The 21,210-nt window shown below is 53.6% G+C and overlaps 1 protein-coding gene across 3 annotated transcripts in view; it reads left to right on the forward strand.

Moving 5' to 3' along the window:
- Positions 1-21,210, forward strand: part of LDB3 (LIM domain binding 3) — a 62,727-nt gene that overhangs the window by 9,577 nt on the left and 31,940 nt on the right. For 2 of the 3 annotated variants that reach the window (XM_054580471.1, XM_054580473.1), the window contains 6 exons: positions 92-243; positions 762-837; positions 6,287-6,309; positions 7,336-7,539; positions 12,176-12,345; positions 12,865-12,901. In XM_054580471.1, the coding sequence (XP_054436446.1) occupies positions 92-243; positions 762-837; positions 6,287-6,309; positions 7,336-7,539; positions 12,176-12,345; positions 12,865-12,901 (662 nt within the window). Of the gene's footprint in view, positions 1-91; positions 244-761; positions 838-6,286; positions 6,310-7,335; positions 7,540-12,175; positions 12,346-12,864; positions 12,902-18,953; positions 19,257-21,210 lie in introns of those variants that run through there. The other variant, XM_054580472.1, reaches the window with a different exon arrangement.

Raw genomic sequence — 21,210 nt, forward strand, 5'->3', positions numbered from 1 at the left:
CTGGATGATCCCTGGTGACCCTTCTCTGAGGACTAGCCCATCCTCAGGCCCATCCTCCTTATGCTCATCTCCCCATCTGTCATCCTCTCAGATCACACCCGGCAGCAAGGCGGCCCAGTCCCAGCTCAGCCAGGGTGACCTCGTGGTAGCCATCGACGGCGTCAACACAGATACCATGACTCATCTGGAGGCCCAGAACAAGATCAAGTCTGCCAGCTACAACCTGAGTCTCACACTGCAGAAGTAGGTGGGAGCTCTCCAGAGCAGGGGGGAGGCTGGGGTATGGGCATCAGGCACCTGAGAGATGGCCTGTCCAGCAGCAGTTGTGTGGGTCCAGCCCTGTGCTACAAGGCCTTGCCGGGCAGTAGGGACAACCCCTGGACCAGAGGAAGGACCGGGCCCAAGTTATTGTTAAGCACCTGCCATGTCTGTGCTTCACTTTACAGATGAAGCTGAGAGGATGGGTCTGGTGCTGCCAGAGTGTGGCTGTCAGGCCCAGAAGCCAGGGTCCTCCCTGCTTTCTCTTTGCCCTGGCAGACCCCCAAGGACCTAACAGAGGCCTATGGCTGCAAAACGCCCTAGGGCCATGACTTCTTCATCCTGGTTAGACCCCGTGGTTTCCTGGAGACTCCCAGCCTAAGGAGTGGACAGTGGGCCCAGGCTTTCTTACCTGGCCCCCTAGCACTCCATCGTTCTCTCATGGCCAACTCATGGCCCCAGACATGGCTGTCTTCATTTGGTCTCATTTCCGGTTTTTCTAGGTCAAAGCGACCAGCTCCCATCTCCATGGCAACACCTCCAATCCAGTCCCCTCTGCCGGTGATCCCCCACCAGAAGGTAGGTACTAACTGTAGATGGCGGACTCCACTCTCAGGCAAGGTTCCTGGGGTGCAGCCCTTGGTCTGCCTGCCTGACCCTTGGCTGGCTCATTTGCGGCAGGGCAAGGTATCAGCCCTGTCCTAGCACTGCCCTGCTGTAGCTGACCCTGGAGAGTGGGGAAGGTCTCGGGGAGAGGTGTTCAAGCCCCCATGGAATACTGAGTGTGAAGTGTCTGGCTGGGTGTCACCTGCCAGGGCCTCACGGCTGGGCTCACACAATACCAGCTTAGGCAGCAGTGTTCTCAAAAGAGGGAGCATCCTCTCAGCCAGGTGAGACAAGGGTCCAGAAGGCTCTGACCTTCATCTTCCTTAGGGACCAGGGAGGGGGAACTGTGGCATGAAAAACAGAAGCCCTAGCTTGAGCTGGTCACCCCAGGAGGAGGCCCCAGGAGTGGAGGGGCCTGCTGAACCCTGGGGTTTCTCCTCTGACCTAGGCTTTCTTCCTCTGATTTCCATTCCCTCTCCCAATTGCACACCCATATAGCCCAATCAGAAATGCTGGTGGCGGCCCAGAGGCAGGCACAGGAAAGAAGGAGGAGCTCTGGCCACAGACCTCACCCCTGTGCCCCAGGCCCCTTTCCAGCTTCCTCTGAGCAGCTCAACCCTGTGGTCCCAAGGCATGGGAGGCCCACCCTACCATTCCAACAAGGGCCCGCTCCCCACCCCTCCCTGCATGATCTTATACTGACTCCTGTCTCTTCAGTGAGGCAGAGTGAGCAAGGGACAGGGAGAGGGGAGAGAAAGAGGCTGACACAGGGTTGGAGTGGTTGACAAATTGGGGAACTAGGCAGAAGGCAGCTTGGGAGAAGTTGCAATGCTGAACCAAAGGAACCAAATGTCAGCCCCCTAGTTCCTCAGTTTCCCCTCTACTCTACCAGTGTGGGGTCACAGGAGGCTGGCTGCGCCGCCAGGGACCCCCACTCAGGGGAAGGGGAAATGGACATGGAGGGGAGTTAGGTCTCCCCACTCCCTGACACCCGCAGACCCCCTGTCCCAATCCTTTTCTCTAGCCCTGTAGGCAGGCTGGCTTGGCTTGGCTTTCTGAGTGGGGCTTTGCATTTTGTCCAGGTGGATGCCAACATTGGGACCAGGAGCTGTGTGCCTCCCCTGCTCTTCCTGACAAAACCCTTCTCTTTCAGGTGCCTGTCTGGCCCCTCTTGAGCTCAGAGCAGTAGGCTGCAGGCTGCGGGTCCCTCATACTAACACCTCTGTTTCAGGTCCACACAGAAGCACTGGGATGCGTGTGGACTCTAACTGCTCTCTTCTCTCTCCCCTGCATGGCGGCTACCCTGGGCCAGGACCCTGCTCTGGACACGAACAGCAGCCTGGTGGCACCCAGCCCCAACCCCGAGGCGAGGGCCAGCCCGGGCACCCCGGAGGTCAGGCAGACCTTTAGCTCCTCCTTCTCCCAGACCTCCGTCTTCTCCTCACACATGGAGGCTTCTGACCCTGGCCCTCCATGGGGCAGCCCAGGGGCCAAGACCAGCCCGGAGCGGGCCCCGGAATCACTCAGCCCAAAAGTGCCACTGGGCTCGAGCCAGCCAAGGCAGTATAACAACCCCATTGGCCTGTACTCAGCAGAGACCCTGAGAGAGATGGCTCAGATGTATCAGATGAGCCTCCGAGGGAAGGCCTCAGGTGCTGGACTCCCAGGAGGGTAGGTAATGGGCGCACAGCTCTCCACTGGTGGTCTGGGGCCACCTGGGTCCTCGGTGCTCAGTGGAGGCCTGCTCAGGTGGTCAGAGTGAGGGGCTGTCCTCAATCTGCCAGCCCCAGGCCCGTGGTATAGCGCAGGCTGGAAGCCGTGAAAGCAATGGTCCCTGACATTTGCCATGAGCTGGCGCATCATTGTTTTATACAACTATGTTGAGATGATGTGTCAGATTTTGCACAGGGGGAAACTGAGGCTTAGAGAATGTTAAGCCAAGGTCCAGCTGTCAAGCTGCTAAGTGGCTGAAATGGACCTGAATGCAGGAGACTCTGATGCCTGAAACTGTTACACCAGGCCACCCCCAAGGACAGGACAAAGCCTGCTGCCTTCAGGAGCTCTGGGGCAAGAAGACAACCTAGTCCCCACCCCTCTGGGGGACTTGAAACAGGAGCAAGGAAGAATTAGAAAGGTGGGAAGGCACATTCTCTAAGGCTATCTGGAGGAGGAAGCATTCAAGCTGGGTTCAGAGAAACTGGACAACTGCGTGAAGGGAGTGGGCTTGCAGGACTGACCTGGCTGAGGTGGAGCAGCAAGGAAGCAGGACCCCAAGGAGAAAGGGGCTGTGCAGAACAGCGGCCCAGCCCCTGCTCCCCTGAGGTCTAGCTGGTAGGACTCTGTGAGCACAGGAGTTAAACAAACAAACAAACAAACAAACACCCCTAGAGCTAGTAGGCATCAAGGAAGGGCTGAGGGGAAAGAGACCCCAAGCAGAGTGTGTATTAGTTTCTAAGTCCTTTAAACTTGTTATCTCATTTTAATGTCTCCCATGGGCCCCTGCAACTGGTATAATTATCTCTAATAATTGTGTGTTAGAAGCAGAGCAGGCAGAGTCAAGGCAATATGGTCTGGTGGTTAGAGGTACACAGGAATGAAACTGTTCATTACAGGGCAAACTGAAGGAGACAGCACATGCACGGCACGGAGCTCTATTCTGGCACACTCAGTGCGTGCTCCCAAACCCAAGACCTTCTTTTGCTTATGCCACAGAAAGTACCTGTGCCCCGTCATTTCACTGCACCCCTGGGGTGACCCCCACCTCCTCTAGATCCCCAGCTCTTTCTCAGATCCTGAGTGAAACTGGCCTCAGGCACTCTATGGTGTGAGCACCCTGGCTTCCCTGAACCAAGGTGGCAGAGCTATATACCACTGGCTTTTTTTCAGCAAGGAGCTTCTGCCAGAAAACTCAGGGAACAGCAGAGTAGAAATGGCCCCCTTCTCTGCCTTGGATGGGCAGGTAGCTCTTCCTGGCCACCCTGGGACTATCCCCTGAAGCCCCCAGTGAGGCTCACTTGGGGTGAGGATATTGTCTCTCCTTACTGAGTCCTCAATCTGGTCCAGGCACCTTCTAATAGTCCATGTGCTTTAACTAACAAATCTCTCTCAGCAACTTCAGAGGTTGGCATCATTTCCCCTCATTTTAAACCTGGGAAATAGAGGCCCAGAGAGAAGGAGTGATTTGACCAAGGTCACACAGCTAATGAGTAGCAGACAGAACTGACCTCCAGGCTGACCTGACTCTTCCCTGTATGGAGTCAGGGACCCACCTATCTGCCCCGGGAAGCCAAGGGCTCACCACACCCCTGTTTCCCATGGCTCCCAAGGTGCCCTCCCCTTGGCATGGGGACTTCTCTGAAACCTGACAAGCGTTACAGTATTACTTGACACTCAGAGCGTCAGAGTCTAATAGGTTCCTCCAAGGAAAGATGGGCTAGGAGAGGGAGTGCTTCATCCACATGAAGTCTGGCGCTGCTCTCCCCAGGCAAAGCCACAGGAAGGGTGGAGCCTCTGGTGTGGGCCAGCCTGCGGGGCCTCAGCTGGGCTGAGGCATTGCCTTCACTAAGTGCCTAACTGCTTGAAGTCCATCCACTGGACACTTAACCTACTCCAAGGGCTTTACTCTCAGTATTCTGTTTAGTCTGCACAGCCCGTCTGTGCTGTAGGCACTGCCATCACAATTTTATGAATGAGATGGAGGCTGAGACAGGTGGGTAACTTGCCCAGAGTCACAGAGCTAGGAAGAGGCAGGGTCAGGATTTTAACTCCATCCTGTCCAGCTTTGAAAGGGAGTTTCTTCCCCTTCGCGCGCGCGCGCTCTCTCTCTCTCTCTCTCTCTCTCTCTCTCTCTCTCTCTCTCTCTCAGCAGTTTGCAGTGTTTCTTTGGCAGCTTCTACCCTGGGAAGCACGGAGAAGAATAAATGGGGTATAGGGACAATGGGCCTGAGCATCACTGTAGCCCCCTTCTCCTTATCCTCTCTGGGGCTAGGACTGAAGAGCAGCATCCAAAGGCCACTAGGTGCAAGAGCCCCTGGGCAGATCTTATAGCTTTGGGTCATCCTCCCCAAGACCTGGGTGTTACCTCCTCGTTGAACTGTGTCTGACAGGCATTGCAGCCTAGAGGTCTGCAGGTGAAAGCTAAGCAGGGGTTGGGGGCAGGGGTCAGGAACCAATGCCAAAGAAGGAGCTAGCTGCCCAGGCAGGGCAGGCCCGAGGCAGCCCCAGAGGACAACACTGCTCTTTGCAGGGGGCATGGCTGGTCAGGGCAAGAGCTGACCCTGCAGCTGTCAGCACTGGCCAAAAATGGAGAAGGAATGGAAGATCTGTGCTGGCCCTTTCCTAATATAGCTCCACTTGCAGCTATTTTGAGACTGGGAGGACAGAGGAAAATTCATCAGCTCTAGGACAGGGGCCTGGGGCGAGCAGGGCCACCTTGAGGATGCCTGGGGTTCAGAGGTCCCTGACTTTGGCCTGACTTCTCAGGGTCTTGGCCAAAGGATGACCAGGGCCTGACCTGCTGGGGCCCAGGCTTCCCCATCAGAGTCCACAGTGGCCAGAAGTGAAAAGGTAGTAGAGCTTGAGGCAAGGATGCCACCCGCACTCCTCTGTAATGCCCCCACTTCTCCCCTGTCCCACCAGGGTTTCTGACAGGGTCATGATACTGCCAGGATCTGCTGAGGCTAGGAATTTGCATTTAAAGAGGTGGAAACATGCAGTGCCTCCCCCAAAGAGATGTTCCCCAGAAGGCTCACTCAGAAAACAGTGATGGTGGGGTCCTTCTTGTAGAGTCGCTAATGGGCTGCTCTGCCTGGGGGCTTTCCTGCAATAAGCTATGGACCCACACTTCTGAGCCTTTATGCTCCTCCATCCTGTCTTGTTGCCTGTCCACAGGGCCTGCGCCTACTCTGAGAGAGAGAGAGAGCAGGTCCTTGAGGCTGTGGGTAACCCCACCACACACACACCCCCCAGCACCCCTGCAACTCCTACTCAAGGAGCAGAACTCCCAGAGCTGCCCCCATTTCACAAGGGGAAGTTCAGAGCTGCTGCCTGGACAGGAGGTACCTAGGCCCTTGGCAGCCATGGCTAGCCTGCTTCTCTCCCAGGGTCTGCAGCCAAGTTGCATGTGGGGAACTCCTGTATGTGAGTACCCTTAAAAGTGGACAAGAAAACCTGGCAAAGCTTTAGGTACTAGGGACCTACTAAGGGGAAAACACTGCGGCAGGCATCTCTTACCCAAACCAAGAGGCCATAACCCAACTCTGAGCTCTTCCCCTCCATACTTTGCACTCTCCTCACCCAGAGCCAGTCTGGGCTGGCTCTGCCTCCACAATGGCCATTCTGAGTATGGTCCCAGAGCTCAAACACCCTGGTAGGAGCCTCACTCTGATAGCCCTGTCTTCTTTGCTCTTTCTCTCCTCCCCAGGTGGTAGCCAACTCTCCAGCCAAGTTAGTATCAAAGGAAAGCATGTGTGTGCCCTTGCGTGCATATCCCAGCATGCATCCATCTGTCGGCCTGGGCAGCGTGTGCCTGTGTCAGCATGCGTTCGTGTGTGCATGAGTGAGAGGGGATGCATTTGTCCCTGAGTGAGCCTGCATGGGTGTGAAGCTGTGAGTATGGAGTGGAGGCGGGGAAGGGAAGGGTGCTAGGGCTCAGTCTGATACCCACTGAGAATTGAGAAATTCCGTTCTCAATTTCCTGCTGCAGCTGGCTCTGGGGGGTGGTGAGTGGAGCGCCTCACTGACACTAGGTTCTTTGTGAGCCTGAAGATACCTCTGTCCTGGTGGGACCCCTCCGAAGGGTTGCCCCTGACCATGTCTTTGCCTGGAAAGCACACTTCCCTGTTGGAGGGGAAGCCCTGATGGGTAGAGACTGGCGGCCACACAGCAAGTTGGAAGAAGCATGTGCACTGAAGCATCTGGAGGAGCAGAACCCCCAGGAACCAAGGGAGTGGCCAGGAGGATACGGCCCTCCATAGAGGAGCTAAACTCAGAATCTCCATGGTTGCCCAGTGGGGCTGTTTTTCACCTTTTGGCCGTCCTGAACGCCGCTTGGGCTGCTGCTTCCTGATACGCTGGCCCAACTCCTGTCCCCTACTCCCAACCCTCACCCCCAACCCCTTTGGTCTCTGCTTCTCTGCTGGTGTGGTGAGAAAGTGTCCAATGCCTGGAGCCCCCTCCTGACCCTGGGCCACAGCTCAGGCTGAGCCAGGAGGCCTCCAGGGATCTGGGAAAGCCCAGATGAGCAAGAAACAGCTCCTGTCGAGGGCTTTGGGGAGGGTGCCGAGGATTTTCCCGACCAGACCCAGCCCACCTACAGTTGGGGGACTTGGGTAGATTTCCTGGAATCAGACTTTGGGAGATCTCTCTTGACACCCTCCACCACCAGCTCTCGCAGTGACCTCCCATGTAATGCCACCTGTTGCCCTTTTCTCCTTCCACCTCCCTCCCACTCCCCCTGCTCCCTTCCCCCAGTGCTGACTACCAGGAACGCTTCAACCCAAACGCCCTGAAGGACTCGGCCCTGTCCACCCACAAACCCATCGAGGTGAAGGGGCTGGGCGGCAAGGCCACCATCATCCACGCGCAATACAACACCCCCATCAGCATGTACTCCCAGGACGCCATCATGGATGCCATCGCAGGGCAGGCCCAGGCCCAGGGCAGTGACTTCAGTGGGTAAGCGCCGCCCCTCCTCCACGATGGCTCGCCACTCACCAGCTCGGCCACGGCAGGGCCTCATCCTCGCAGGGCTGCGGGCAGCAGGCTGCTGGGCAACATAAGAGACTTGAGGCATCAGGACCAGATCTCCTCCCTCGCCTTGGGCACAGCCCTTGGACGGGAGCCAGCCTCTGGTCAGGCCTTCCAGAACATGGCATTCTCTTTTCAGAATTAACCTCATGGTTGGCTTTAGGAGAAGGGTGGAGAAATATAGACTATGGTAATGCCTCCAAGTGCTTGTTACAGCCTCTGCATTTTCCTAGGGCTCTGTGAGAGGGCTGGTTTAGAAAAAGCCTTTTGGATTCTTGTTAACCAGTGTCGTATTCTGGATATCCCAGTCTTCTCAAAGTTGCTGCATTCTACCAAAGTTGAGAGCAAGTCAAATCTGTGTTGGTGTTTCTTGTTGAGAAAGGGGACTCTGGACTAACCATTCCAGGAGAGGGGTGGTGTTGGCAGTCTCCCCACTGCGGAGCCTGGGCACTGCCTCGTCCTGTTTGCCCTGGGGAAGACGGACCTAAGGGCAGTGTGACCGCAGATAGCCTTGCTTCCTGAAATGTTCCTGTTATCAATGGTTGAGGAACATGAGGGCTAAATAGGGAAAGAGTTGGCTGAAAATCATTTATGGATCAAAGTGCTAATACTACAAATATTAATGGAGACCTCTTCCTCTTTTTGTCTTTCTGTTTCTCTTAGTTTCTCTTTCTCTCTGTATCTGTGTCTGTGTGTGCGCCTCTGTTTCATTCACTCCGTATTCTTTGTCTCTGTGTGTCTTTCTCTTGTCTTTCTCTTCGTTACGCACACACACATATGGTCTCTTACTGTTTTCTTGTTGAGAATAGCATCAGTGTTGACTTTAAGAACTGACTGATTATGTCTTTGGGCAATATCTTATCCCTACGTCAGTAGCCCCAGCAACTCAGGGCAAGAAATCTTTAAATGATGCTGTACTTTTTTTCTAAAGCTAAGAAAAACAGATGTTGTAAGAGGAATAAAGGGGTTAAAAAGTCTCTGAACACTCAAATGGTGTTTGACCTTTCCAGAACCCAGCCCTTGTGGCCATGATGTGAGTGAGGTTAAAAGGGGGAGGCTCCAGAGGCCAAAGGAAGGTTGTGCAGACTTCCAGCTCTAGTTCCCAGGGGGAGACTGGCTGCTTAAGCCCGCAGTACCTCCTTTGGGCCACCAGGGGACAGAGGTTGCTTGCCCTTGAGCTGTGAATCTCAAACTCACTAGGCCCAGGCCCAACTCTATAGACAGTGTTGATTTCATTCCATCCTTCAAAGCAGAAAATATGACCATGCAAGTTTAAAAACACAACCATTATCTCATGTGTACCCAGAAAACAACTGCCTAGCTAAGCCAAAGAGATAACAGGGATTTCCTGCTAACATTTGTTTGCCACAGAATGTACAAGTATGTCCTTGGTGTGCTCCTAAAAGTGGTAACAGTCACCAAAGGGAAGATAATGGATGAACTGCTCTTTACAAGAACTTTCTATTTTCTGCACCTAGAGAAAAGGGTGCTATTATTTGGTTTTACCACTAGGGCACACATTAATTTTTTTTTTTTTTTTTAAACATGATGTACCATTGATCTTATCTAATCTGCTGGAAGGAGTTTTTCCGTCTCCCTCCAATCCCCTCCTCCCCTCTCTTTCTCTTTCATTGCGTGTCTGGGAAGCAACATGCTTTTCTGTTCCTTCTAACTCAGCCCTGCTGGACTAGTGCTGCCGTGGTGACTGTGGGCAAGAGCTGCCTCTCTCTGCCATAAGGCGCTCCATTTCTGCTGTTAATTTCCATGGTTTCTTCCTCACTGAAAGTTTTCTTTTTGTCTCTTTTCATCCTTTATCCATCCCACTCCCATAACTCATTTCTGATCCTAACCCTGCTCCCTTGTGTGTACGCTGTCCCTCTGTCATCCCTCGATGGATGTGCACTCCCTCCTTGTCTGTGCTCTGCTTGGCAGGTCATCACCACTGGCATAAGTAGACCCCACAAAGTCTGAGTCTGTTCCATCATCGTCTGTCTGGTTGCGGGATGGTGTTTAGGTTTGGTGGGATGTGTCTGTGGACAGTGCCTCTGTCTGGTGTTCTTCCTCATACCCACCTCATAGCCATGTGCCATGCACTGCAGCCTATATAGGCTTGTCTTTTGGGGTTTGCCCCAAATAATGTCACTATGGACAGAGATGAGAGTAACAACACTCATGCTGGCTGCCAAAGCTGGGGGTGTCTCTGTGTTCTCCTTGCCATGCTTTGAGGGTGTTCACCCCAGCCTTTTCTGTCTGCACTGAGACAGCATAAGCCTGAATGTCAGCATCCACACTGGGCCATTATTTAGGGGAACGGGTGATAAGGGGGCCTCTTAGGGGTCACTCCCCAGAATCCTCATGAAACATGGATCTAGAGGAGCCAGCACTTAAAGATCACCCCAGGGAGACAAGAGATGACTCAGATTTGGGGGCACTGTAAGTGGAGTAAATGCACCATGGTGACCTTGATTTTCAGTGACTATGGAGTGCTTTTGGTGGCCAGAAGACTATGCTGGGAGGGGCTTCCCAGAACAGCCTCAGACTCAGGGTCCCAGGAGCTTGAGGTCTGTTCCACTCTTTCCCTGAGCCCCAGAGTCTTAAAAAGGCACAGCAGTTCCTTCACTGGACTCCCAGTCTCTTGCAGCAGCACCAGTCCCTGATCTTTGTACAGTGCGGTAGGAAATGAGCCAATAATGTGAAACCCAAGGGTCTCACTCCTGGCAGCTTTCTGGAGCCCTGGAGCTTTGGAAGGACAGGGGAACACCTCGAGGGCATGTACCAGGGAAATGGCAGCAAATACCTTCTGTCTGCTTCCTGGACCACAAGGCTCAATGTAGGCAGGCTTATAGATGGGGTCTGGGCGTGGGTCTACACCTTCCCTTACCCATGGCACAGTCCACACTTGCTCCAAGCAGACCAGGGAGTCCTGATTGTATTATGCCTTCCTGTTGCCCATCTGACTCAAAGACAATAGGACCAGCCTCTGCTTTGAGAACCCTTGGTACATCTCTCTGTGCTGGAAATGGCCTTCACTAACAAGACCCCCATCCATTCCTCTACTCCTGGACAGGGCCAGGCTCCTCCCTGCCTGGACCCGAGAGGGATCCACCAGTCTTTCCCTGTTGGATTCCAACCACTGGCTGCTAACTATCTATAGCTCTCAGGCCAGGGCACAGCATCAGGGAAGTAGGGGCAGCTCCACCCAGTCTTAGTCACTTTTTGTCACCTGTCTTTTCCTCTGCTGTCATAGCCCACCCTGAGCTAGACACAGGGAATCAATCCTGAGAGACTAGACCAATGCGAGATAGCTCCTTGCAGAGCTGGCCCTCAAGGGTGCAGGCAGAGGCAACCATAAAGGCAGACAGGAGACACTGGACAGGGCAAGTGTCTGAGCAGGGCTATTTCTAGGCATAGAGCGTCTGGTGTGTACAAGGCCCAGTGGGAAGAAATGGCCTTTCTGAGCCCTTGCCACTGCAGAGGGTCTGATGGAAAGGACACTGGGCTAGGAGACGGGGAGTCTGGATTCTAACTCTATTGGGGGCCCTATGTGCTGTAGCCTGGACTAGTCTCCCAGCGTCTCTGGATCTCAGTTTCAGCATCTGCAAGTGTCAGGGCTGGGCTGCTGGATGGGGAGGCAGGCTCTTATTACTGTGTCCATGACAGGGTGGGCTGGGCAGCCTGCATCCTCCAGTCCTTACTGGCCAGGGTGAGTAAAGCTTTTTGATATACTCTGCCCTGCAGTCTGGTCTGGGCTGGGAGGCACTGAACCCAAGTAGCTTTGGGGACCCTCTTGTCTCTGATATAGGATTTCTTTATTTAACTAAGTTTTGAGCACCTACTATATACCAGACACTGAGAGTCTAAAGGAGGGTCACCAGGTCCCCCTCAATAGGTCGGGGCAGAAGACTAGTGACCCTGTTGCAGCTCTACTCCCAGCACCCCCAGGCCAGAAGGCCCCTGTCTACAGGTGATACACTGGACACATGGCCTTCCTACTGTGTTTCTCACCCCCTCACCCCCACTTGCCTGTTTGTGGCTGGGAGAGAGCCTTCAGTCCTCTGCTATGACCGTCATGGCATTGGTGGCTTCCTGTTTGTATCCAAAGGTGTGAGGAGGATCAACCCTGAGGAAGCCTCTGGGTCCTGACTGGCCGGTCCTCATATAGCCTCAAATTCAGGGCCTGCTCAGGGAGGTAGAAATTACTTCAAGAAGAAGCCTTCAGCCTCCTTTCTCCTTAAAGGAGATCCAGCACCTGGGGTGGGGTATGTCTTCAGGTCAGTGACTGCAGCAAGCTTGGGGAGGGGTGTTGGGTGGAGGGATCTGAGCCTCCTGGCCCCCTTGTGGAAGGAATCACTGTCTAATTGTGACCACCCTGAGCACTGAGGACTCAGCCAACCCTTTGTCCCAGGCTCTCAGATGGCCATGGGTAAAGGGTATGGTGGGTTCAGACAAGTAGGGGTCACCATGGGTGCAAGGGATACCAGGGGATGCAACGTTGGGGGAGTGTAAGGGGTTGGGAGCAGGGTTCTAGCCTAGCTCTCACCCACAGCATCTTTCTGCATTACAGGAGCCTTCCTGTTAAAGACCTTGCTGTGGACAGTGCCTCTCCTGTGTATCAGGCTGTGATTAAGAACCAGAACAAGCCAGAAGATGAGGCTGATGAGTGGGCCCGCCGCTCCTCCAACCTTCAGTCTCGCTCTTTCCGCATCCTGGCCCAGATGACAGGGACAGAATACAGTAAGTGAGGGCTTAGGGTGGTGGGACAAAAAGGAGAGATGCTGAGGGGCCATGAGGGTCCTGGGCCCTACTCCAAAGTCCTACATAGGCCAGGGAGTCAAGCCCCCCCTCACGCTTTTTGAAGATGAGCTAGCCTTAATAGACAAATAGTGGCCTGCTGAGCTCCTTCTGGGCCCTAAGGCAGGCAAATGACATCAATGTTCTGCTCAGCTTCCTGACCAAATATTGGGCAGCAAGCTTGTCATGGTGCTTCTGAGTGAAACTACTGCCCAGAGCTGGGATAGGAGGACCTCACAGGCTACGCCTCTGACCATTCCCACCCAGCTGCACCATTTCCTCTCATATTCCCTCTCTCCTCCTGTCCTCTGTCCAGCACACAGCCTTTTCCTGCCTAGTTTACAGGATAGGGAGTGGTAACTGTTCAGTCACTGGTGGGGACTCAGTGCCCACAGAGCTTTAGCAGCTTTTCCTCCTTATGTTCCCTATGGCTCCTCCTGACCAGCATCTTTCTATCCACAGTGCAAGACCCTGATGAAGAAGCTTTGCGAAGGTCAAGGTAAGTGTCTGAACTCAGGCTCTATGACCTTGTCTCTCCTAATCCCACTACTCCCCCAGCAGCCCCCAGGTCACATGACTTATGGGAGGAACCCCTCAAGTTTATGTATTTGGAAACTCCTGGCCCCTAAGGAACTCCAGCAGATGCTGGCTTGGGGAGCATTTGTTGTGGGTCAGTGAGGTGGGTGCCTAGAGCTGAGTCTCTAAACCCTGGGCGCAGGCTGCTGGAGTGAGGACTCTGGGCTCTCCTGGCTCTGTCTGTGGGCAGGGGAAAGGGCTGCTTTGGCCTTTGCTGGGCTGTTGAGAATGAGGGCATCTCTCCCTGTGAGGGCACTGAGCCAGCTGCTTTGCCTGCCCACCCTGTGAATCTGGAAGGTACTCACCGAGAAACAGGCACTAGGAGGGCTCTGCTGGGCATGGATGCCTAACCCCTGGACTCACCGGTCCAGATGTTGCAGTATTAGTTCCATAAATTGCTCAGAGGACAATGGCTCCAGCAAGGAAAGACAAACCCTGGGCACGAGGAGGGGTTTGTGCAGGGATAGAGTCTCAAGTTCAAGGTATAGTATCCAAAACAATGGCAGGCCTGAGGCCACAGCCACTAACCTATCACCTGTGGCTTGTCAGGTGCTCATGGAACAGGGCATGAGGGGGCATGCTGCCCTGGAACCCAATGGAACCCACTAGGGCCTTCCATGTGGAGGCATGGAGTCCAGTGTGATTGTGCTATACTTTGGAGGCACATGTCATCTGCATGTTCTTCCTGGAAGAATCGTCCTTGGGTCAGTGCATCCCTTGGTGAACACTGTGTGAGTCTGGGCCTTAGAGGCAATCTTCCTCCCTGGGCCAAGCTTTCTGTACTTGCTAACCTGTGTGTAGTGGCCACAGGACTGTGCAGAGTAGAACTCTGGGCTCAGCTGGGGTTGACGTGGATTTTCTTTTTGAACCTGTATTGTTGCCAATTCAAATTGCTTCCACTCTTTGGCTGGAACTTTCAAGCCTAAAGTGTGGTCCTCCCAGGCCTGCTAACAATGGCATGCAGTTCCAGTAACAGTTTTCAACCTATCAGTGCCTGCAACGTGTCCATATGCGCCTGAAATGAGATGATGTTTGATTTAGCTCAGAAGTTAGTATCTAGCTCTTTTAAGTGTGACTGAACTGTCAGCTTTCCCCCTCCTGTACTCCACTGCTCCTGCCTGCTGTTTCCACGTTTGTTTCACCTCCCCTGTGAAGACACCCACATAGGTGTTCCAGTGAGCAATATAGCCTTAGCAAAGGTTTGATAGAGGGGCTTAACAGTACATACCCCACAGCAAACAGCTTCGTAGTCCCAGGTGCCTTCCAATAAGAAGCCAGCAAGGGCATTTTCTCTCCCTCTCATGAGGAAACCCTGCCTTTCTGGCCCTTCTTTGTTTTTCTGGCAGGTTACTCTATGCTTGCACCTCAATAACTGGACGCCGTTTAGGAGGCAGGCGGTGTACTGGTGGAGGTAGATTACAGGGATATTCTATCTTTTGTATTTCTTCTGGAATGTTTTTAGGCACTGAAAAGTTACTGAGTGAGGAGAACATGAAAGGCAGTGTTTAGGGTGGTCCCCAGGCTTTGTTCTTGGCCTCCCCCTTCCTGGCCCCCGGATGTACTGCTTGGGGCTTGTTCTGCCTGGTCCTGTAAATAAGTGGGGAGGTTAGTCCTTCCCCCGGGCCTAACCCAACATGAGCTTGGCTCAGTCCCCAGCAGAAGGCGGAGGGCCTTGGGATCTTGACAACTCTGTTGCAGGTCATATAGTTTCTTCCCCAGTTACTACGGTGTTTTCTAGGGAAATCTGGAAGGAGGGACAAAGAGGAGGCTCCAGCTTGCTTTCTTCCTCAGTCCCAGGCCCCCACGCAAGAAAGCAGCTTCTCCCCCCCAGGTACTGTGCCACTATCAGCCCCTCCCTCCGGGGTCTTTGGTGGTGCAATGAAGGTTCTGGAGTGCTCAGCAAAGCTTCTGCCCCGGACTGGAGGGGCATAAGCCTTCTGCTCCTCTCCCTTAACCTGACTTTAATTTCTACACGGTTGTCCTCATAGCCTCCCCTAAAATGCCTGTCCTCCCCATGGCCACAGGAGGAGCGTAAGCATTTTCATTTCATAAAATCCTAAGCAGCCTGTGGACCTGGGGCACGGGGTGCAATAGCTGCAGCTGTTCACCTCTGTGATTAAAGCCTGAAGTAGTGACTGTGGCTCTTTGTCACAGGTGGTGCCCTGCGCTCACCCAAGTGGCCATCTGAGTAGAAGTGAGCATACTTGTCCCCACCCTGGGTGCAGGCCGGTCAGGGGTCTTTTTCTCCAAGGGGGCTGAGCCCCACTTCCATCTGTCCCCACTCCCAAGTTGGAAGCTGCACCCCTAGTCCCTGCTGACCCATCTTGTTGGCTGAGGGCATCCACAGCCTCATTTTTCTCTTCCCACTTCAGCCATGCTCACAGCGAGGAGTCTAAGAGCCTCTCCTGAACACTGAGTTTCCCCCAGGAGGGCTTCCTACTTCTAAGTAGCTTACTCTGGCAGAGCCTGAGTTTGCCAGATGCTGGGGACCTGGCAGCCTACGCAGGCTTGTACACACACAGAGTGCTTTCTACTTCCTGTTGCTGTGTGGTGGGAAAGCTGGCAGGAATACCCATGAGTGGTGTCAAGAGTTCTGTACCAGGAAGTAGCAGTGGTGGCTCAAGAGCAAGTGTAAGTCTGCATGTCAGAGGACCCTGCATACTCTCCCTTTGCCTGGCACTCCTAGGCTTCCAGAATCTGCCTCCCACAGAGTCCCAGAGCAGCTCACAGCCCTGCTTTCCCTCCACCCCCTTCAGTGGGCCCTGGCTTTGTACCCTCTGACACTCTGACAGTGTCTCTGGTATCTGATAACAGGCTCCTTCCAAGGCTCCAGTGCTAACCTGCTGGCCAGCCAAGGCAAAGTCTAATCTCCAGAGACTCTGTCTTTATAGGTGAGGCAGGCCCCTGAACAGCCCAGATATCAGCTGTGGATTTGGTTCCCATCCCAGGAAAGACCCAAGTACACTTAACTGCCCAAGTACACTTAAATACTAGCCTGCTGACAGCTTCCACACCAAACTTGCCCTAGTGGGTGCCGGTAACATTGTGGCTCCCAGCCTCCTCTGAAATGACAGAGCACAAACAGTGCCTCCCTCCAAAAGCCGAGCCTCTAATCTCAGAGAAGACACCACAGCTTCCCTCTGACTTTGGAAAGGCGATCTGGGACCCTGATGGCTTGGAAGGTCAGGTCCATGTGGGGCAGCCCTGGTGGGGCTGGGAGTAGGAACAAGCCTAGTTTCATGAAAGGCAGAGCTTGAATCTGTGAAGCATCTGGATCCCACTGGATGTAACCATCCCAGAGGACCCCAACATGTAGCCCAGGCATCCCCTGTCCCCTAGCTTGTGGCACCACTATCTATAAGTACAGTCTCCATGTTTCCCAGCTGCTCACCTAGATAAAGAACCTTCATCTGTGAGTCCCCAAGAGTTAAGGAACAAAGCTGATTTTAGTGATGACTTCACAGACGAGTTGAAGATGAAGGTTGGTTGCATACCCCTCCACAAACAACATAATTCCACCACCCCAAGAAATCCCTTCTCCATTGTGCAACCATCCAAGGTTCTTTTTCCTCTCCTTACCTGCCCTTACCTGAAACTTCCAACACAGCAGGGACTCACTGGTTCCCCCCTCCCTGGCACATGCAGCTCTGTCCCCATTCACTTGGCTGATTCTTATGGTGCTGCCTAGCTCAGGGCCCTCCCTTAAAGGGAACCCTCATGAGGAGCAGTGGCTAGCCATGGTAAAAGTTACCTGTGTTTTGTGGACGTATTTGTCCTCAGTGTTCTGCCAGCCTGGCAAGTTTGAAAACCATAACTGGAGAGACCAGGACAGTCCTAGATGTCCCCTGAGCAGCCCTTGTGGGTGTCCCAGGATCTCTCTTCCTTTCTTTCTCTCTTCCCATCTCTCCTCTTCCTCCTTCTCCTCACTCTCTCTGGCTGGCTGTGAATTTTCAAACAGCTCCAAGCAGAGTAGGCTTACTAGACTCAAGATGCTCCAGAAGTGTCTCTGCCCTGTTGCTGAGCACCGATGACAAAGGCTGCAGGCCTGGCTAAATGAAGTGGCTGTGTCTGTGAACTGGGAGGTCTCTCTGGGATGGTCTCTAGTGTTATCAGCATGGCTGTGTGGCCCTGCCCCAGGGCCTCTGCTCATCCTGTCTCTGACCCTTCTCCCTGACCTCAGAGAGGCTGGCACTTAGATCATGGTTCTGCAGCTGGGCTTCCATGTGGCTTTATCCCATTCATGATGTCTCTGGGCCTTGGCTTCCTCTTCATAATAGGACAGTTTGGATGCAACTAGTGGTTTTAGAGTATGTAAGCAGTGGACCCCATTTGTCAAAGAGAATCTTACAAGAGACCCAATATGCAGGACTGAAGGTATGGTGGGGATCCCACCAGGTAATTCAGATGCAGGAAAGTGGCCAGATACATTGTAAATGCAGGGACACAGGACTGTTACTATGGAGAAATGTAAGACCAGCACTGCCCCATCCTCTGATTTTTAAAGACTTGAAGCTGATCTTTCTAATTTTTACATGCTGGCAGCTCATTTATTAAACAATTTATTTTGAGATAATTGCATATTTGTATGCATGCAGTTATAAGAAATAATACAGAGAGTACCCTTTACCCCCAGAGGTAATGTCTTGCAAAATTATAGTACAATAGCAAAATTAGGGTGTTGACACTGATATAGTCAAATGTAGACTATTTCCATCACCTGAGCATTCCCCCATGTTGTTCTTTTATAGCCATACCTACTGCATGCACACCCTCCCCCTAACTTGTGGCAATGACTAACTGTTATCTTCTCTCCATTTCTATAATTTTGTCATTTCAAGAGTGTTGTATAAATAGGATCATAAAGCCTCTGACCTTGTGGGATTAGATTTTTCAGCCCACTTAATTTCATTGGGGAAGCACCCAAATTGTCGAGCATACCGTTGGTTCATTCATGTGTTTTTATTGCTGAGTAGCATTCAATGCACTAGACGTAGCAATTAATTTTTAAATTGAGTTTTAAACACTGTCCAGGTTAAATACTTGGTATTTGTGGCTGGATGTGGCCCCTGGATCACTGATGGGCACCTCTGGTCTGAAGGATGTAGAGGCCCCTCCAGCCTCGGGGTCAGGGGGGTCCAGGAGTCTGGCGTCTGTGTCACTGGCCTTCTCTAGGTACACTCTCTCCTCCATTTCTTTGTTTCTGGCTACTCCTTGCCTACTTTGCCTTGTGCCCTCAGCAGAGCAGGCTGTGGGTTGAGCCTCAGAGACCCTGCTGGTGGAAAGTGGCAGGGAGTCCTAGCCCTCTCTGTGTGTGCCCGTGGCCTTGTGAGTATGTGTGTGTACATGTGCGCCTGGCTGGGCTCAGGCCTAGAAGGGCAGGGGCAGTCAGTGGTGTTGGAAGGCTTCACTCTGAGGACAGAGAAAGGTTCGCAGAGACTGGGACAGCACAGCAAGGTGACAGGTCTGCTCACCAAGCTTCATCACAGGGACAGGTGTTTCTCCTTTTTTATGCCCAGCTAGGGGACAGAGACCATGCGAGGCCCACCTGCCTATGTGGTTCATCCCCAAGAGCCCACAGCCAAAGCAGCCCTGCCCAGCCTTAACCACATAGGCCAGGGAGAACCCAGAGGCTACCCCTTGCCAAGCCTGTTCTCAGGTGATATAGCCAGTCCCTTCTCCATGACTGCCCACTCACTCAAGTTAGGGGCTTTAGTCCCTCCGTCCTGGTCCTTGGAGCTCTGGCCTTGCACCAAACCAAGCCTGACCATCTGGAAAGTGCCCAACGGAGGGCAAAGCCTCTCCAAGCCACATTCCCCCTCCCACGCCCCTGCCCCAGCTATCAGACAGGGGAATGACGGACATGTCCCCTAATCCCTTTCTTTCTCTCCTTCTTTCTTTCTCTCTTCTCTCTGTTTTTTCTGTCTCTTTCTGTCTGTCTCTCTCTCCCTCTCTGTCTCTCTGTCTCTATGCCACAGGGAAAGGTTTGAAACGGAACGTAACGGCCCACGTTTTGCCAAATTGCGCAACTGGCACCATGGCCTTTCAGCCCAAATCCTTAACGTTAAAAGCTAAAAGAATGTCTGGAGTCCCCCCAACCTGCTCCCTTCTTCCCCCTCACAGATATGGCGTGTGAGCCCCATGGAGATGCTTGAGATTGTAGAGCTGTGCTGGGGCACCTTTAATAGTAAAGTGCTGCAGTTCTGCTCTCTGCCCACCCCATGCAGCACTCACCCATTCACCCCCACCCTTCAATGCAACCCTCACTGCCCCCCCAAACAGCCCACGCCTCTGCTCCCCTCCCAGGGCCTTAACTGTAGTTCAGAGAGAATGTTATGGGGTTTGCTGGCATAATACCCCAGAACCAAGGGAAACAGAATGTGCCGCTGGTCGATTTCCTATCAACCCCAGATCCTGGGAGAGGCAGCCCTGCCTAATGCCACCTTCGAAGGAGTCTCCCCATAGATCAGGGTCCTGGGAAGAGGGCCAACTCCCCCATCCTCACTCACTCCCTTGCTGCCCTCTGGAACCTGGCAGCCTGGAGCAGGGCTCTCTGCAGAGGACATGGAAGACCTAGGGTAGATGAGACAGAGGTTGAGATTGGAGCGTGAGCTCGCCCCTCTGTGCTGTGTGTACTAGCTCCCTAGTTCTCTCTCCTGTACATATATGCATGCTTGTTCTGAAATAAAGAGGATTTGAAATGAACCAAATCAGCCTCAGTCATGCTGTGCCTGTGTGCATACCATCCAAGAGAAGCATGTCTGAGATGGGGAGAGGACAGGCACCTCAGAGGAGAGGCAGGGACCTGGTACAGCTCTGCCCTCCATTGATTTCCCACCTTGAGAGCCTTGTCTAGGCTGCAAGCTCAGGCTGGCAAATGGCAGGTGGGAATCTCTGCTGTGCCAGGTGGGAAGCTTTAGCCTCCCGTGGGGCAGTGTACCCAAATGCCCTCTACCTCTGCTCCCACACCCAGCTGCAACCAGCAGGCTGAGCCATCCATCCCTCCCCATCAGAAAGCAGGCCTCAAGCTCCTCTCCCAGGAAGGCGCTGCTCATGCTCAGCCCTGCTCCATGTGGTCAGAGAAGGGGCTCAAGCAGGCACGCCTGTGCTAAGGAGTAGGTCACAGGAGCTGCTGGGGGTCCTCAGTAGCCCAGGGTCATGGTTCAGGGGAGAGGAAGTGGAGGAGGTACCTGATGGAGTCTTGCTCAGGTGGCTGGAAGGTAGGGAAGACCTCCACCTGGGTCTTGCTTCTGGCCTCCACCCACCTGCGGCCATGTCCTAGTCCTGGGCATTTAGGAAAGAGGAAGGGCCAGGCTGGCAAGCTCACATCCTTGCCACACTCTTGTCTATGTCTCACTCTGGTCCCTGACTGCAGAAACCACTGGCTGAGAACATGAGACCAACTGCTCTTAGCAAATAAAGGCAGATGCTGAGGCCTATCCTTAAGGACTCCCCTGATGCCCCTGTGGCTGGACTGGACCAGAGCCTTGCTCCCATTCCTGCTGCCTGGGCACACGTTTCCTTCCTGCCTCCAGGGATCTTGGCAATCCCATCTGGAAGGTCTGGTCAGGGAGACTGCTCTGTCCAGTCCGCCATCCTGAGGTACTCTCCAAAGTCTCCCACCAGCCTATTCCATTTTGGTCCCCCATTTCTTCCTGTCTCTAGCAGTCTGACTCTAGAGCCAAGGCGGAGGGCCAGGCAGAGCAAGCTTGCTGAGGGAATCAACAGAGGAGATGGGAGGATGTGCTCCTGCCTACATCTAGGCATTCCAGAGCACACCCATATTTAGCTGAGCTTTTATTGAGGACTTTGAAGGCCCAACAGCGGGTTGTAGGGATGGAAGCTGCCAGACAGAGAGAGGTCCTGTGCAGTGGGTGTCCTGAGGCTAACAGAGGACCTGAGCCAATCAGTCAGAACTGGTGGCCTCATAGTTCCCTGTCCCCAGTCCCCAGGCTGGCTGCTGGAGCCCTCCTGAAGCCCTGAAAGGCTCTCATTTGCTTTCCAGCCTGCCTGGTGCCTCCCAGTGACCCCAGGCCTCTGCATGCAGCCCTCAGGAGTAAACAGGGAAGATGTCCTCATTCAGCATTCCGTGTCCATGGAGCTGATGTGGCTGTGACTGACCATGATGCAAGGTTGCTCTTGTAAGGTCCAGAGATAGGGAGTGCCTCTCCGATTGGAGAGTCAGAGAAAGATTCCTGGAAGAAGGCGTCTGTGTGTCTGATCCCCGAGAACGGT

This window comes from Pteronotus mesoamericanus, unplaced genomic scaffold (genome assembly GCF_021234165.1).
Source record: "Pteronotus mesoamericanus isolate MK-2021 breed Mesoamerican mustached bat unplaced genomic scaffold, CSHL_Meso_final contig_59, whole genome shotgun sequence".
Classification (NCBI taxonomy): Eukaryota; Metazoa; Chordata; class Mammalia; order Chiroptera; family Mormoopidae; genus Pteronotus; species Pteronotus mesoamericanus.